This window comes from Thamnophis sirtalis, unplaced genomic scaffold (assembly GCF_051295495.1).
Source record: "Thamnophis sirtalis isolate CommonGarterSnake01/CBP01778 unplaced genomic scaffold, rThaSir2_p1.2 scaffold_2, whole genome shotgun sequence".
In the NCBI taxonomy this organism is placed as follows: domain Eukaryota; kingdom Metazoa; phylum Chordata; class Lepidosauria; order Squamata; family Natricidae; genus Thamnophis; species Thamnophis sirtalis.
Genome location: NW_028261382.1, coordinates 171,430,126 through 171,442,949, shown reverse-complemented (window position 1 = coordinate 171,442,949; position 12,824 = coordinate 171,430,126). Strand labels below are relative to the sequence as shown.

General features: G+C 39.0%; 1 protein-coding gene across 1 annotated transcript in view; it reads right to left on the bottom strand.

The window, feature by feature from the left end:
• The window catches only part of LOC148049272 (uncharacterized), a 199,200-nt gene that overhangs the window by 126,727 nt on the left and 59,649 nt on the right, over nucleotides 1-12,824 (bottom strand). The window contains exons 5-7 of the mRNA XM_087703590.1: nucleotides 11,771-11,838; nucleotides 4,859-4,982; nucleotides 567-806 (exon numbers count right to left, since the gene is read on the bottom strand). Coding sequence (XP_087559716.1) covers nucleotides 567-806; nucleotides 4,859-4,982; nucleotides 11,771-11,838 — 432 coding nt within the window. The remainder of the gene's footprint in view (nucleotides 1-566; nucleotides 807-4,858; nucleotides 4,983-11,770; nucleotides 11,839-12,824) is intronic.

Below are 12,824 nucleotides of genomic sequence, written 5' to 3'. Positions count from 1 at the left end.
AAGACAAGATAGAAAATTCTGCCTGTGCCTAGATTTAGCCCAAAAATGTTAAATAAATTATAAGCACAAGAATGTGTTAAATATTTCCCAGAAAAAAAATGATTCAGCTATGGTGTTCAGTTCTTAGAATATCCAGCCAACTTGGAAAAAGAGGAACTGGCCCAGGGGTGGGTTTCTCGCCCCGTTCCAACCGGTTCAGTTGGAACGGGGCCGGCGGCGTCCATACTAGCATACTAGCGTCTGTGCGATGCTCCAGCTGCTCCTGGAGGATAGCGCAGGCGCTGTATGCGTCCTGCGCATGCGTGGAAGCGCAGAACTCGTCAAAACCGGGTAAGAAACGCGGGCAGGCGGGTGGGTGGACCCTTCGGCGTTCCCGGAAGTTACTTACTTCCGGGTTCGACAACCAACCGGTTCGCGGGGACCGCCACGAACTGCCTGAAACCCACCCCTGAACTGGCCCATCACTTCCCTGAGTGTGGAAGGCACTCAGCTGTAGAAAGCAATGTAGCTCAACACAGAATACTATTTTTTCAAACCAGAAAACATATTAAAGAAACTTCACTCACTGTGTATATGCTTTGTCCGAAAGAGATCTCCACGTCATAGAAGTTCCCATTATGTCTCACAGGCAGTGACTTTCCAGCCAAATGTTGTTCATCCACTTTGGAAGAAGAAAGAAATTTTCCATCAAGTTGTTTACAGATGGAAACCTTGAGACTGTAACTACCTTGGGGAACTTTATCTTTGATGCCCCGTAAGCATTTTAGATGGATATCAGTCAACTGAGATTTTTTAGTGCGGTTAACCTAAAGGAGAACAGTGGGAGAAAGAGCAACAATCATTATCACTACTTTTTAAAACAATCTGAGATCAGTCTGGGAGAAAAGGTTATTTTGAAAGTACTCCTCATCCCATTTTCTTTTCAGTATATTCTACTCTGTTTCCCTGAAAATAAGATCTCCCCGCATAATAAGCCCAATCGGGCTTTTGAGCGCATGCACTAAAATAAGCCCTCCGCCAAAAATAAGCCCTCCCCGAAAATATTGCAACACAGCAGCAGCCATGAGGTGACCACGCTTGCCACCTCCTGCATCTGAAAAATAATAAGACCTCCTCGAAAATAAGGCCAAGTGCTTATTTTGGGGGTCAAAAGAAAATAAGATCCTGTCTTATTTTGGGGAAAACACGGTATGTCAATATAATATTTCTCCTCTCTCTCTCTCACTCTCTCTCCCTCCCTCCTTCCCTCTTCCTCTCCCTCCCACCCTCTCTTCCTTCCTCCCTCATTCAAACTCAATGGTCTGGTTATCTGGAATACACAGAAAAACCTGAAATTCTGAAATAACTCTTGACAATGTATTTCAATATATATATGTTTTTTTCCTAGTTGAATGAAACACATTGATGCATTCAGTTCTTTCAAATATTGAAATATGCTTCTGACTACATCCCCTAGGAGGGGTACCTTGAAGGCCATTGCCCACATCTTGCCCCTTTAAAAAAAAGATATCACTTCTGTTTGGCAACACCAAGAAGGACTTTAAAGTAGTCCTTAACTTAAATCCATTCATTTAGTAACCATTCGAAGTTACAACTGTACTGAAAAAATTGATTTAACCATTCGAAGTTACAACTGTACTGAAAAAATTGATTCATAACCGTTTTTCATAACTACTGTTGCAGCATTCCCCCCATTGGTCATATGATCGTATGCTTGGCAACTGGTTCATATATTTATGACGGTTTCAATGGCATGTGATGACCTTTTGCAGCCTTTTGACAAGCCAACAGTCAACAGAGAAGCCAGATTCATTTAACAACCAGGTTACTCACTTAACAACTAAGGTGATTCGATGAATAACTGTGGCAAGAAAGGTCATAAAATGGGGCAAAACTCACTTGGGCACAGAACTTTTGAACTCAGTTGTAGTTGTAAGTCGAGGAGTACCTGGAGTCTGTTTCCCATGAAGAGAATGGATTGGTTACACTAACCTCCTGAACAAGTCCCCCCCCCCAAAAAAAAACCACATATCCTTTATGCTGAACTACAGGTCTAATTATTTTCAAACAGCAAATTCATTGTCCCATTGTATCACCTTTGTCCCTCCTGCCATCACTGATCACTGCCACCAACATTGCCTAACTTGTACTGAAATCAAGAAGGAAAGGCTTAACCTCTTGATTTTTTTCCACAGACACCTTAAATTAGAATAGAATAACAGAGTTGGAAGGGACCTTGAAGTTCCTTCTAGTCCAACCCCCTACACCACTTCAGACAAATGGATATCCAACATCTTCTTAAAGACTTCCGGTGTTGGAGCATTCACAATTTCTAAAGGCAAGTTGTCCCACTGATTAATTGTTCTAACTGTCAAGAAATTTCTCCTCAGTTCTAAGTTGCTTCTCTCCTTGATTAGTTTCCACGCATTGCTTCTTCTCCTTCTTCTCCTGCCCTTGACTTCCTCTTCTTTGTCCAACCTCTGAGATATCAGAACACTGCTATCATGTCACCCCTAGTCCTTCTTTTTATCAAACTAGACATACCCAGTTCAGAGATGGGTTCCTACCAGTTTGCACCTATTCGGTAGAAACGGTTCGTCAAATCTACCGAACCGGTTAGAAGAGGTTCCACCAGTGGACCCGGAAAGCAGGCCACACCTACAGAAGAGGTTCCAAAAATTTTTGAAACCAACCACTGACACAGTTCCTGTAACCATTCTTCATATGTTTTAGCCTCCAGTCCCCTAATCATTTTTGTTGCTCTTCTCTGCACTCTTTCTAGAGTCTCAACATCTTTTTTGCCCGTGTTTCTAGAGAGATTAAGATTCTAATATTGTAAGGTGTTTAGTAAGCTTTTGCCTTATTAATATCATGGTGCAAAAAGTATTTCTTTATACATTAATTTCAAAATAAATACGTGATCGCAATTGTTTAACATGAAATCTGATAACACATGAAAAAAGCGTGTGTTAGCATATTTTAGAATGGCAACATGCTCACTGTCACACCGTCCTACAACCTCTTCAAGATCTGAAATGTTTTATTTGATATATCAAAGATATTTAACCATATGAGTAATGTTACCTTAGTCATATAATATAAAGATGTATGATAGAAGAAAGGGGGGGGAGGAAGGAGGGAGGGAAGGAGGGAGGGAAGCAAGGAGGGAAGGAAGGAGGGAAGGAAGTAGAGAAGGAGAGAAGGAAGGAGGGAAGGAAGGAGGGAAGGAAGGAGAGAAGGAGAGAAGAAAGGAGGGAAGGAAGGAGGGAATGTAGGAGAGAAGGAAGGGGGAAGGAGGGAGGAAAGGAAGGGGGAAAGGAAGGAGAGAAGGAGAGAAGAAAGGAGGGAAGGAAGGAAGGAAGGAGGGAAGGAAGGAGGGAAGGAGAGAAGGAGGGAAGGGGGAAGGAGGGAGGGAAGGAAGGAGGGAAGGAGAGTAGGAGAGAAGAAACGAGGGAAGGAAAGAGGGAGGGAGGGAAGAAGAAGTAGGACCAATCTTCAAGTATATTGTCAACTGTAGGGAAAAAATTGTTATAAATACATATTACTAATAACAGTTATGAGATCATATAATTGTGAATGTATATATGAAATTGATAAAATATTTTTTTAAAAAAAAAAAGATGTATGATAATATTATGAGACTACATGCAACGGAAATATGTATTTCTCTTGGGATGTATTGTTATGACAGGGTCCACAGAATACAAAAGCTTTTAATCCCAGCATGCCTTAAGGAATATAGTGACCAATAATCTCTTTTTAAAAACTCCTGGCTTCAATTTATAATAGGAGAAACAGTATATTTCCATATAGATAGAGAGCATGTGAAGTAATATTCAGCAATGTTTTTTTAAAAAAATCACTTGAAGGAATTAAGCATCTTTTCTTTTTGTCAACACAATCTATACTTAACAAACTAATCTCAATGGCAATTATTTAAGTTAAATTAGAAAATTCTTAATTAACAGTGAAGAATTAACCTTAATATTTTAGACACACACACACACACACACACACACACACACAATTAATATCATGTGAATGAATAAATCAGACAATGCTTCTCAAACCTCAAGGCAGGATTACTGATGCAGTCAGACTGAGTTATTAAACACATTCTAAATTAAACGCCTCTATGAATTTTATACTGAAATATATTGTGATAGTTTTGCATGCCAAATGTGACATTTTATATTTCGGATTCATCTTCTGCAGTAATTTTGGAAATGTCACACAAACAAAGATTTTTGCATTCACCAATGGAATTACTATGCATGGCCAGTTAGCTTCCTCTTCTGCTGGCTCTTCTAGTTGTTTCAAGTCAGCAAGCCATAAAAAAATCTTTATCTCTCTGAAACACAGCAATTTGGAAGATAATCGAATAGTGACTGGGGGGCAAAAAACGCCAGTCTGAGGAATTATACCACAATCTCTCTTGCATTTACAACATTCCCTCAAAGCTAGTGTCAGCTGAGTAGGAAAAGGAGATACGGGAATGCATCGTATCTCAAGCTTGTCTGGTTTAAATAGTGCCTTTCTTCTACCTACAATCTCCCTTCGCTTGGCCAATGTGCTTGAAAAACTCTGCCTTCCCAACATGATCCGTGGGCCAGAGGTACTTCTAAGCGTTTTGTTATAAAGCACATCTTTGCATTTGCAAAAAATGTACGTGTTAAAAACCTGCTAAACTCCTTGCATATTTTTAAATCTAAATAGAAAGGGTATTTTCTACAAAGAAATCCATATATCTGATCATTTGCAATTTTCCTTTGAAAACACATATAGAAGGAGAGAGAGGGAAGGAGGGAGGGAGGGAAGGAGGGAAGGAGGGAAGGAGGGAGAGACTGAAGCTGTTTACCTTCCAGCAAGGAACAGCTGTTCCATTTGAATTATGACTCACTCCTGGAAGGTTACGAAGTTTGGCTGCAGCCCTCATTTTCCAGGCATTTGAGACCGTTTCCAACACCTGACTTCCCGGCTTCCTTTGGTGACAAAGGGAATGTAAAGGGAACATTTTAAATAACCGTGACCCGTCAAAACCGCGGTCCACAAAAGCGCGATCGTCGAAAGCGCGCATTTGACGTCATCACAGCGCGACGAAAAAAATTTAAAATTGAAATAAAAATTAAATTAAAGCAAGCCGATTCACATAAAGGTAAGGGTTAGGTTTAGGGTTAGGGTTAGGTTAAGGGTTAGGGTTAGGTTTAGAGTGTTAGGGTTACGTTTAGCGTTAGGTTAAGGGTTAGCGTTAGGTTTAGCGTTACGTTAACGGTTAGGTTTAGGGTTAGATTTAGGGTTAGGTTAAGGGTTAAGGTTAGGGTAGGTTTAGGGTTAGGTTTGGGGGGGTTAGGGTAAGGTTTTCGCTTTATTTTTACATTTTTCGATCACAGCGCGATGTTTTCGTCACGCTGTGATGACGTCAAATGCGCGCTTTCGTCGACCGCGATTTTGTCGTCCGCGGTTTTGTGGTGGAACCTTAAATAACATGCATAAATTAAAGACAGCCATGACACTTGAAACTTCCCGCATTTCTTTCTTTATTTATTCATTCAATATCTAAAGCTGCCTCTCTCAAGCAAGTGACTCTTGGTAGTGACCATCAAATCAATACATACAAACAAACATGCATGCATACTACATATTTGTGCTTCTTAAATATGCCACAGAGAATGTAGTCAACTAAAGTCACAAAAGAATAATATATAACAGTTGAGAGATCCCTGACACTATTCTTGGTGGTTTTCTGCAAATGTTTCGTTAGCAGGTAACATCATCACTGCAAACCAGAAACAACCATATTCAGGGAGCACTAAGTGCACCTCATGTGCTACAAATATTCTCCTTTAAATATAACAGTGTTGCCTATCTAGGTCTAAATTGATGTGGCAAAAATAGTAAGCTATAATCAAGCCAACACTGGAGTTCATATTAAAGTCCAGGTTAGCAAAAGTAGATTGTTTATTGCAAGCTTCTTGGATGAGAAGAGAAGTGTCTTCAAAGAAAAACAAGAAAGTTCAGTTGCCTCTTGAAAAAGCATCTTTAGGATAGAAGGTCTATTGTATCCCAATAGCAGAGCTTGGGCAAAATCTCTGTGGCACGACAAAACCGCGCTCCACTAAAGCGCGCCCGATTAAACCGCATCGCTGATGTCATCAGCAGGGCGACAACAGTGACCGCGGAGAAAAAAAGGCGCTTTAAATAGCGCTTTGAAAGCAAGCCGATTCAAGTTAAGGTAAGGGTTAGGTTTAGGGTTAGGTTTAGGGTTAGGTTAAGGGTAAGGGTTAGGGTTAGGGTTAGGGTTAGGGTTAGGGTTAGGTTAAGGGTTAGGATTAGGTTTAGCGTTAGGTTAAGGGTTAGGTTTAGAGTTAGGTTTAGGGTTAGGCTAAGGGTTAGGTTTAGGGTTAGGTTTAGGATTAGGTTTAGGGGGGTTAGGTTTAGGTTTAGGGGTTAATTTTAGCTTTAGCATTTACAGCGTGCTTTTTTCGTCGCGCTGTGATGACGTCAGCTACGCGGTTTCGTCGAGCGCGCTTTAGTCGAACGTGGTTTTGTGGTGGAACCAAAATCTCACACTCTCTTCCAGCATTCTAGGATTTTGATTCTGGATATAGAGTGGTAACATTTTTCCTTCATTTACGACAGTGAATCTCTAAAGTTTCTGGGATTTGAAATATAGGAAGGATCAACATTTTGTCTATTTTGTCTTTTGCAAAAAGGAAAAAAAAATGGTAGCTCTTTCTCACTAGTTTTTACCCAATGAATGAACAGCGCTAATTGATATAAACATTATATGAAGGAACAGCTTTTTAAAAAAAAAATTCATGTTAGAAATTTAATTTGGAAATCTAGGTTTCAATTAGCAATAAGGTATGTTTAAGCAGAGCAATTATATCAAGACAATTATTTGTAGTATTTCCAATTGGAGTTTTATTTTTGAAATTGTTTTGGGGTGGAATGCTTTTCTTCTGGTAATTCCTAAACATTTAAATGAATGCAAACGAAGTCTGTAATTGTTATATAAAGGTTCTAAAAAGAACAACAACCACAGAAACAATGAGATTGGTTTAATTTAAATCCTTTAATCGTTGTTTTTCTTCTGGACTGGGACAGGAATGGTTGCCGTTTGCTTTAATTGTTTATTTTTACGCTTATGTTGCCCAGAGTTATTATATAATTGGGCAGTATTATAAATTGCTAAAATAAATAAATAAATTTATAGGAGACATATGATATAGCCTTCCACTTTCCCAGATATTAAATTTACCTTTGTGTACCAATAACATATGCCATTAGCAGCTGGGCCTTTCACATGCATAGTTATAACAAAATAACAGAGTTGGAAGGAACCTTGGAGGTCTTCTAGTCCAACTTCCTGCTCAGGGAGGAAACCCTATGCCACTGATGTCTTACCTTTTTGTCGCCACATACCAAAAGCACATGAGTGCGAACACCCTTAATGCAATGCGTGCACAACCCCCTGTGCACCCCGCCCCCACGCATGTGTGCATGACCCCCCATGTGCACCCCACCTCCACAAATGTGTGTGTGACACTCTCACATGTCCCCCACACACATATGTGTGCATGTCTCCCACATACACCCCCCCCCGCATTTGCGACAGAGACCAAAAAAACCAGCAGGCTGGCGGGAGTCGCGTGCACATGTGTGGGAAAGCTGAGCTGGGGTAATGGCTCATGTGCCCACAGAGAGGGTGTCAGGCCTGCAATTATATTCCTTTTAGAATTTTGGCCTGCCACATTTTCTCTTATTTCATTATGCTGTTTCATTAGTATAGTTCATGGGAGGGGGGAATAGTCAGGAATGAGATTGTGGAATGTATTGTTTTCATTCTTTACTAGAAGCCAAGGTCATCCTTTGTCTCCGCACCAGTACACCTGACCGGAAGAAGCTGGGTGTGGATGCTAGCATGGAAGAAGAGGATTGGACCACATGATGGATTGTGGGTGTGGAGACAAGATCATGAACTTTTAACTGGGTGGAATTCTGATGTCATTTCCAGTATTGGGATTCCATAGCAATGTGCCAACATGTCTGTCTTATTAAATTGGAACTTTAAGGATAGTTTTGCCTTGGTCTCTGATTTAATTCTGCATGATATTTGGAACGCTGACAGAGGACTCTGCGTGCCACCTCTGGCATGCGTGACATAGGTTCACCATCATGGCCCTCCACCATTTCAGACAAATGGTTGTTCAAACTTGTCTTTAAAAGGAAGACTGGAAAGCACCCCTTTCTATCATTCCTTTTCTTTCTCCTTTTCTTCCATTGGAACAAAATAATAATAATAATCCCACATTGACAAGACTGGGGTAGGGAAGGCCTGAGATGTTTTCTCCAATGATTTCTTGTAATGGATTTAAGTCAAGCTGATCTGATCACTGCCTTTCTTCAAGGCCCTTTCCTATGCCAATAGAACCTACTGAGATCCACTTTAGTGTTGTCATGGATTAAAGACCAGGAGACCTTGTGTTCTTGCAGTATTAAGAGCATAGATATCAGCTCGGTGACTTTGGGTCCATCACTTTTTTTTAGCCCAACCCATCTCCAACGTTATGGTAACATACGATGAATTGTGTCTACAAAGGGGAAGGTAGTGATGATCTACAGGGAAGAGGCAGTTTCCAAGAAAGGATAGAGCACATTCGAAGATGGGGAAGGAAGACAATCGACATCATAGCCGGAGATAGATTAGAGACAGAGATTTAGGATAGCCACTCCTTTGAATCTCCCAGGGTATATGCATTAGAATTTGAGTAATATAGGTTTAGTTTGGCAAGATTCTGTCTATGTGGTATAAGCAAACAAAGGAGTTAACTTTGTTTGGTTTTTCTATGTTGTTCTTAAGCTGGGCCTGATCAAAAATACTAGCCAAGACAAAGTAGAAGATGACCTACATCTCTGAGGGAGGGGATCAAATCATAAATCATGAATCCCTGGGCAACCACACAAGTCCAGCCTACTTTGAATGTCTTTCTTATCTCCTGCTCATTTCCCTTGACTGTTAGTTGATCAGATTCTTGTAGAGCACTTAAGCTTGCAATAAATATTTAAACTCATTTGAACAGCCTGAATCTCCTGTTTTCCTTGGTACTTGACAAACAATTAGATATTTATGTTGCTTTGAGTTGATAAAAAATAATGGTGGGATAAAAGTATAATAAATAAACCTCCTCTCCATAAACCCAATGAGCATCTTGCCTGTGCTTATGTGATTCACTATACATTGTACTATTTTTCCTGTAAGTTCAATATTCCATTTAGAACTGAAGTTTAAATTACCTGGAAAGTTTATAGCCATACAAAAGGCTGCCTGCTGGAGGTGCTTCAGCACAATTATATGGCAGAGGAGCTAGAGCCAATAAGAGTTATACCACAGCTAGCTGAGTTAAAAAATATAGTCCCCATCATGTCCTTGCAATCACATGGTTAATGAGTGCTTAAGCAGGACTTCCGTTTTATACTGCTCCCTTCTTGTGAGGATTAGATGTGATGAAATTAGCATGGATAACTTTCTCCATGTCATGGATACATTATCATCAGATCAGAGGTGGGTTCCTACCAGTTCGCACCTATTCGGTAGAACGGGTTCGTCAAATCTACCGAACCGGTTAGAAGAGGTTCCACCAGTGGACCCGGAAAGCAGGCCACACCTACAGAAGAGGTTCCAAAACTTTTTGAAACCCACCCCTGATCCTTGGGTATGATTATTCTACACTATCATGCTCCTATTTATAAAACTCAGTGCCTCTGTGAAAGGTAAGGATGACTACTGCATTTGTGGTGCAATCAGGACATTGCGTGTGTTGAAGTTGTTTTAACGCAAACCAAAGATGCCTTTTAAAAAACAAGTTTACATCATATTCTTATGCATGCCAGTGCTGTGTGTGAGGTAATTTAAGTTGGTTCTGACAAGTGTGGTCGGCATCTTCATATCCGGTCACATGGGCGGCAAGCCACTCCCATCCGGTCACATGGGTGGCAAGCCACTCCCATCCGGTCACATGGGTGGCAACCCACTCCTATCCGGTCACATGGGCAGCAAGCCATTCCCACAAAGGAGGCCACACCCACAAAGTAGGTTCGAACAATTTTTGAAACCCACCACCGCATCAGATATAAGACCATTCTTACAATAATACACTTACCAAATCATAAAAACTTTGCTATGCCTCTACCATGTGAAATTAATATTAATATTAGATATTATCCAGAAACCATGGTAAGACTAGTGTAGTACTTAGATCTCACTTACTAGTATAGTGCTTAGATAGATCCAGGATTTTCCCTGGATCAACTAAACTGAATCCCAAAATTATCAGCTGGCAGAAAAAGACTCTGAAAGTGATCTGATTACGTAAACGAAAATTAAAAGTGTACTAAAGTAAAAGTGGAGCGTGCCTCCAATGTTAAGGTAAGATGGCTATCTGAAGTGGGAAACACTGACCAAAATTGACAACCCAGCATTCTGTAGCATCCTTTTCTTCCTTGACCTGAAGGTTAAACAAAGCTTAATATAATTGCCCTAAAACTAGAACAGAGGCAACTTCTATTGTGAACTTTCTTATCTAATTCCTGCGGTTGAATCATCCATGAAAACCTCTTTTCCCAGGAAGAATGGTGGGTTTGAAACTTTGTACTTATTTAGTTTGCTCATGATGGAAATTATTTCACTTAATTTGGTTAGAGCTGCATTGACACAGGGGTTCATTAGGACACCCATTTGCTTGCAATTCAATTTAAAATTAAATACACTTTGTTGTGGATTTTATTACTTTTAAACTACTGTATCTATTGCCTTTATTAGCAGCTATTACACAATTATGAAGGTAAACAGTTTTCATTACCCCATTTGATCTCTTTTAGGGATGCAACATTTTTCTTTTTGGTTCACATAGCTAGAAGTTGGAGGATAGTGAACTGTCTGGCTGAGAGAGAGAGCAATTCAATAAAATTAGTGGAAATAATGAGTTGGTAATTCAAGGAGAAACATGTCAGTGAAATAATTCCTCCCCCAAATTCAATCTCTCTGATCTCATGGAGCAAAGGTGTGGTATAAATATAACAATCATAATAATATATTTGGCTGGAGGGATGTATTTTTATTTGGGTTTGTGCTCAGGCAATAGTATTATTTTTTTAATTAGGCGTGGATAAAATAGAATTGTTAATCTTTGATGGAATGTCTTTTCAAGCTTTAGGTCAGTTTTTTAAAAAAAAGGGTCTGCAGGGAAGATAGATCAAAAGATTTATACGTCTTTTTCAGTACCTGTTCTAGGAACAGAAAACAGCTGGTGCTTGTTGTGTATTTCCAGGGCCACTTGCTATATTATATAGGCAACAGATAGAAGTAAAGGTTTTAAACAAATCAATGTAGTGATTCATATTTTAAAATTATAAATATAAAATAGCTTGTTCCAATTGTATAATTTTCACATATTTGTTTCAGTCACTATCTTTGTTTTGTCGAAATAGTTAACGGTAATCCTCTCAGGTGGCTCTGATTCAAAATCAGCATTTCCTGGCAAAAACAAAGTAATTGCTATCAATTTTTTTTCGCGCTGTCTTCGAACTGATATATAGACAAAACAAAACAACCTATTTTTAAAAAGATAAAAATTACCCTATGAGAACTGCTCATGCTCTTTCAATGACCTGTAATGTATTGAGCTCAACTCTAATTTCCATGTAATGTTTACTTTCCTTAATTTATATGTAGGATTATTATATCGGAACTATGCCCAAATATCCATACCTTTGAAATGCTTTAGAAAGTTTTCTACTGAACTTTCCATCTTGGAAAATATCTTCATGTTTTAAATCCTATATAAAAGAAAGTTTCATATGTTTCAATTCTGAGAAGAACATTAATTGTAACCATTATTTAAACATTTGGTGACAATATTGTTTCATCTTAAATGAATCCACTCAGATGAACTGGCGACACGATGTTCATCCAGTGACACAATGTTCTAACAGAAGTGCAGAAAGTATTATATGATATACATATTATAATATACATGTAATACTTATATTTACATTTAATAAAGAAAGTATTATATAGGCGATTTTGACTAGTTAACAGCATCTATACCAAAGTTCAGTCATGTCAGAATAATGATCATGGTGACATAATCAAGTCGAAGATTAGCTATACGATATATTCTCCAAATCCACTGTAATATGAAATGTAGAATAAATCCAGTTAACTACCTGGTCATCTGAATATATTGTAAAGACTTCAACAAGAGGCAACACTTGATTAGTCAAGAAAAGAAAATGCGTGCACTAACAGTATCCATAATGCTTTTTAAGGCCAATATCAAGTCAATGTGTATTTTAGCATAACCTTATTATTGTAATATTCACCTTCAAATATATTTTATATTTGTAAAGGGCGGGGCGATATGCCTCACTGTGGAAAGAGCTGACAGTCTAATAAATGGGGACGAATGGGTAGATGCCCTGAAGGTATCATGTAAGTAATGAAATACCTTTAAGTTCCTACCTGAAGGTAACTGGCAAATCAATTAGAGTACCATAAAAAGGTAAAAACCCAATTAAATGATTGAAGAGATAATTGTGACTATTAAGAACTAATTAAATTCTATATGTTCTATAGCATGTGGATTCAAATGTTCCCTTGCCAGTTCAGGAAAAAAAACATTCAGTAGTTACAGATGTAGAAACATTTGAATATCTATTGCAATGGATCCGGGCCTAAGAAAGTAGAAACGTAACATTTAATAACAGATATCACACAAAGATGTCAAAAGTACACACCAACCATTTTTAATAGTCTGTAAACT